Source organism: Arachis duranensis, chromosome 5 (assembly GCF_000817695.3).
Source record: "Arachis duranensis cultivar V14167 chromosome 5, aradu.V14167.gnm2.J7QH, whole genome shotgun sequence".
In the NCBI taxonomy this organism is placed as follows: Eukaryota; Viridiplantae; Streptophyta; class Magnoliopsida; order Fabales; family Fabaceae; genus Arachis; species Arachis duranensis.
In genome coordinates, this window is record NC_029776.3 from 90,871,216 (window position 1) to 90,876,158 (window position 4,943).

At 29.4% G+C, this 4,943-nt stretch overlaps 1 protein-coding gene across 1 annotated transcript in view; it reads left to right on the plus strand.

Annotated features, from left to right (window-relative positions):
- The window catches only part of LOC110281587 (uncharacterized), a 3,530-nt gene extending 1,845 nt beyond the window's left edge, over window positions 1-1,685 (plus strand). The window contains exons 3-4 of the mRNA XM_021143950.2: window positions 1,094-1,150; window positions 1,653-1,685. Coding sequence (XP_020999609.2) covers window positions 1,094-1,150; window positions 1,653-1,685 — 90 coding nt within the window. The remainder of the gene's footprint in view (window positions 1-1,093; window positions 1,151-1,652) is intronic.
- The last annotated feature ends 3,258 nt before the right edge of the window (window positions 1,686-4,943 follow it).

Sequence of the window (4,943 nt, forward strand, 5' to 3'; positions counted from 1 at the left end):
TAAAAACACTAATATAATAGATAGTGTATTTGGAATTTTTTTGACATATGTATAAAAATATTATTATTGACTAAATAAAATAATAAAATTTATTCGTTCTGTAAAACTGTTATTTATAATGGATACAGTGGCTTTGAAATTTTAAAAACAATCCCACTACGTTAACAACAACATTTTTGCCAACATCTGCCAACTCTTATTTATAAGTGTGTTTAATAGAAGTGTCTTTGTAGATGTGTCTAATAAAAATGTCTTTTTTTATAGCTGTGTTTAATAGAAGTGTCTTTATAGATATATTTTTTGGATGTGTCTCTTTATATATATATTTAAAATATAATAATTAATCATTGTTGGCAATAAGTTGGCAGATAATATGTTGGTACCCTATACTTTTCCTTTTAAAAATACTTAAATTACCCATCTCAAATAATAAATTACAAAATAATTTAAGTATGGTTAAGATAATGACCAATTAAAATTTGACACATCATGATAAAAAGTAACTTACATATTATTTTAGAGGGGGTTGGATAGCGAAGTGTTTTTAAAATTTTATAACTAGTATAATTATAACTACTGTTAAAAAACACACGCATGCACCACTTGCATGGCAAAGTTTTTTCTTCTAAATTTTCACATAAATGTATATCTAAAATTCAAGTCTACTAGTTAGTACCAGTCTGATCTGTTGTCAATTGAGCTTTTGATTAATATTAACATTAATTTAATGGTTAATTAATAAATGATATGGTCAACATATTCCAGGTTAGATTTTTATCCTAAAATTGGGAAGTGTATTCGTTGATGCTCCTATGCATACATTGATCACTCTAGCTACGTGCGTTTGCTACATATCATAGTAGTTAAGTAGCTTCTAAATTCCTTGACCAAAATGCCCTAGTTTGGAATTTACTTATGAAACATAATCATGTAATTGTTCTATCATACTTAGATTGTTGTATTAGGAGAAAGCTAAGATTGGGATGTGTTCACAAGTCCAGATTTAAACATTAAATTTGTTAATATTGGTTCATGGATTTTATACTAATAATAATAATTTTGAAATATATACTTTTCTGTTGTTCATCATCAGGGATCTTTAATTGCAAGTACTTACCCTTCTGGTGGAGTGTCCTCCTATAAAGCAAAGGTATGATAATGGTGGAGATCACAATACATCTTCATTCCAATAATGATTATATTCAAGTAGAGAAAAGAATCTTGATCCGTTTCCTATATATTCCCTATTAAGAAACTTGCACTATTGCAACAATTATGAAATTTAATTATAAAATAATTTAACATATATTTTTTTCTTTTTCTTTTTTTATTTTTTGATTTGTGAAGTAGGCCGAAAAAATCGACACCATTTGAGTAAGTGTATCCTCCTTTATTTTACCCCTGAATTTTTGTTTAGAAAAGCTAGCAATGCAAGAGGTTAAGTTTCGGATATATTTAGATGTAGATGATGACCTTAATATTATCCTATTTAATTTACAATTTGTCATCCCATCACCTATCAGCTAGACGTATTTCAATAAAATTGTAGCAAAATTAGAATATGCCGATGATGCACTATTGTAATAATTATGAAATTTAATTATAAAATAATTTAACATATATATATATTTTTTTTTTGATTTGTGAAATAGGCCTACAGAAAAAAATCGACACCATTTGAGTAAGTGTATCCTCCTTTATTTTACCCCTAAATTTTTTGCTTAGAAAAGCTAGCAATGCAAGAAACTAAGTTTTAGATATATTTAGATGTAGATAATGATCTTAATATTATCCTATTTAATTTACAATTTGCCATCTCATCACGTATCAGCTAGGTGTATTTCAATAAAATTGTAGTAAAATTAGAATATGCCAATGACCCACACAACTTAAGTGTCAAATAATTACGAATAAAAATAATAAAAAATAAATTTATATAATTTTTTCTTATTTTTTATAAATCATTTTTAATACTAAACATAACTATATAAAAAATTATACAAAATTAGTGTATATGATATTACTCTAAAACAATTATATATACGTAGGATGTTATTTTTTATTTGCTCCTCTTAATTTTTCAGGTTTACTGTTCAGTGGAAGACCAAGATTTTCTTAAACAACTATATACCACAGAAGAATGTTGAACATACAAAGAGGTGATTTTAATGACAAAATATTGCTCGTTATGGTGATAAACATTTTTTTTTAGTTTGTTTATTAATGTATATCCTTGTATGATATGAAAAAAATGTTACTCACTGCACAATGTGCCTTCTAACTCACACATACATGACAATATATTAATTGAACTTTTTTTAAATAATTCATTAACATTTTTGGGTTAAATAAATTAAACGCCATATGTATTATAGCATTATTCTTTATAGAGATTTCTTATATTATATATATTCACATGCATTTGAAAAGCAGAGTATTGAAATTGAAGTCAGATTCTGTATTCTTCCATGTATCCGAGTACAACAATCTTGATTTATATAGTCTTCTAATTGGCAGAAAAGTGGTGAGTTATACACATAAATTAAAATTAACTCATTAGTTTTTTTTCAATATTTTTTTTATATATATAATTCTTATATATATTCTTTTGCAGTATGCCAAGATTGATTTACCGTCACAAATATTGATGATAAGTCCAACAGATAATGTACTTTTATACGAGGGAATAGTTTTTCCTGGAGTGAGTGAAATTTTAATATTGATTATATATTTCACATTGTTATTATTCTCTTTTTTTATTTTTTTATCTTTCTTTCAAGTAACCATGCATCATTTTGAATAATTGAGCAACAGTTGCTGAAATTTCGTTGCTTTTTTTTTTTAGTTTTCATTATTTTAATTTGATTTTAATTAATTCGATTGGTGGTCTATGAATTGCAGGATACTTACTTTATTGAGCCACCTTACTTTTATTAGTCGTCATTCATGCATTTATCCGATCCAATCAAGAGGGAGCAATGCAAAATCATGAACAAAAATGATGCTGAATTATATATATATATTATGGATCATAAGGTGCAGAATAATGTAAAGATTCATGGATTCCCTGAACATATGAATTTCACCATGGAAACTTCCTCTTATAATTACCAACTGCTTAGTGGAGAACTTATTAGTGAAATATATCACCTTAAAATACATTTAATATATATATAGTATAAATCTTATTAAATGAAGTTTGGTTTTAATTTGGGTATGGTAGTTAGTAATTAGTTGGATTGATTAGTTAGTTTTTAAACTTTTTGATGATGATAATAGTTAAACTTAATGGAAGGTTTAAGTAGTACAAATTTTGTGGTAAAAGATAGACCGAAATTTAACAAATTTGGGTTGGTCGTCGAGTAGCCAGTTCACTCGTTTATTTAATTATTGAGAGTTTAAATTTTGTCTTGTGCATGTAACAACTTATTGGTTAGCAATAAACCTTAATTGAAACTTATTTCTGTAACAGATTAATCATTAATTTGTCGACTTAAGAGATATAGTGGACAACCAAAAAAAGATAGGCCAAACTTTATTGATGAGTGAGAAAAATTACAAAATAGGTTCTATAGAACAACAAGCATATAAAACTTTGAAGAAGAATATGAATTTCAAAGTGCACTATTATTAGAGAGGTAGCTAGGCAATATATATGAAATCTCATAAGAGGGAGGGAGAGAATTAAACACTATTAGGAATTCTTGCATCATTCTAGTGGAGGATATAAAAGTGTCAACTGAAGAGTTGAATTGCTCTTAAAGACCTTGTAAAATAGATAGTAGTGTTCTTTAATAATATAATCTCCAATAACTTTGATTTGCAAGTACTACAACAATTTGGGTCTATGACTACGGTTTTTTTATCACGGTAAAAAATTGTAACCATAGACAGTCACGGTTTTTTAGAGTGATAAAAAAAAGTTATGATCGTGATTTTTTTGAAAAGGGTAATTATAGAGTATCTATTGTCACGGTTTTTTAAAAAAAGGTGGCCTAAAAGAATCTATGGTCACGATTTTAAGAGTGATCTAAAGAGATCTATGGTCACGGTTTTTTACAGTGGCCAAAAAGGGTCTATGATCACGGTTTTTCAATAAAGGGTGACCCAAAAGGGTCTATGGTCACGGTTTTGAGGGGTGGTCTAATTAAAAGGGTCTATGATCACAGTTTTGGAGAGTGACCTAAAAAGGTCTATGGTCATGATTTTGGAGGTGACCTTAAGGGGTCTATGATCACGGTTTTTTTACAGTGACAAAAAAGGGGCTATGGTTATAGTTTTTCAAAAAAAGGTGACCTAAAAAGGTCTATGGTCACGGTTTTGGGGGTGACCTAAAGGAGTCTATGGTCATAGTTTTAGAGGTGGTGTAAAAGAGTTTATGGTCACGGTTTTGGAGGGTGGCCTAAAGGTGTCTATGGTCACGGTTTTTTACAGTGACCAAAAACAGGCTATGGTCACGGTTTTTCAAAAAAGGGTGACCTAAAAGGGCCTATGGTCACGGTTTTGGGAGATGACCTAAAGGGACCTATGGTCACGGTTTTTGGGGTGTCCTAAAAGGGTCTATGGTCACGATTTTGGGCGTTGACCTAAAGGGATCTATGGTCACAGTTTTGGGGGTGGTCTAAAAGCGTCTATGGTCACGGTTTGGGGGTGACCTAAAGGTGTCTATGGTCACGGTTTTTTACAGTGACCAAAAAGGGTCTATGGTCATGGTTTTTCAAAAAGGTGGCCTAAAATGATCTATGATCACGATTTTGGGGGTGACCTAAAGGTGTCTATGGTCACGATTTTTTACGGTGACAAAAAAAGATCTATGGTCACGATTTTTCAGAAGGGTGGCCTAAAAGGATTTATGGTCAGGGTTTTGGGGGTAACCTAAAGGGGTCTATGGTCACAGTTTTAATAATTTGAGTTTTAATTAATTAAAATTTTTATGTATTTTT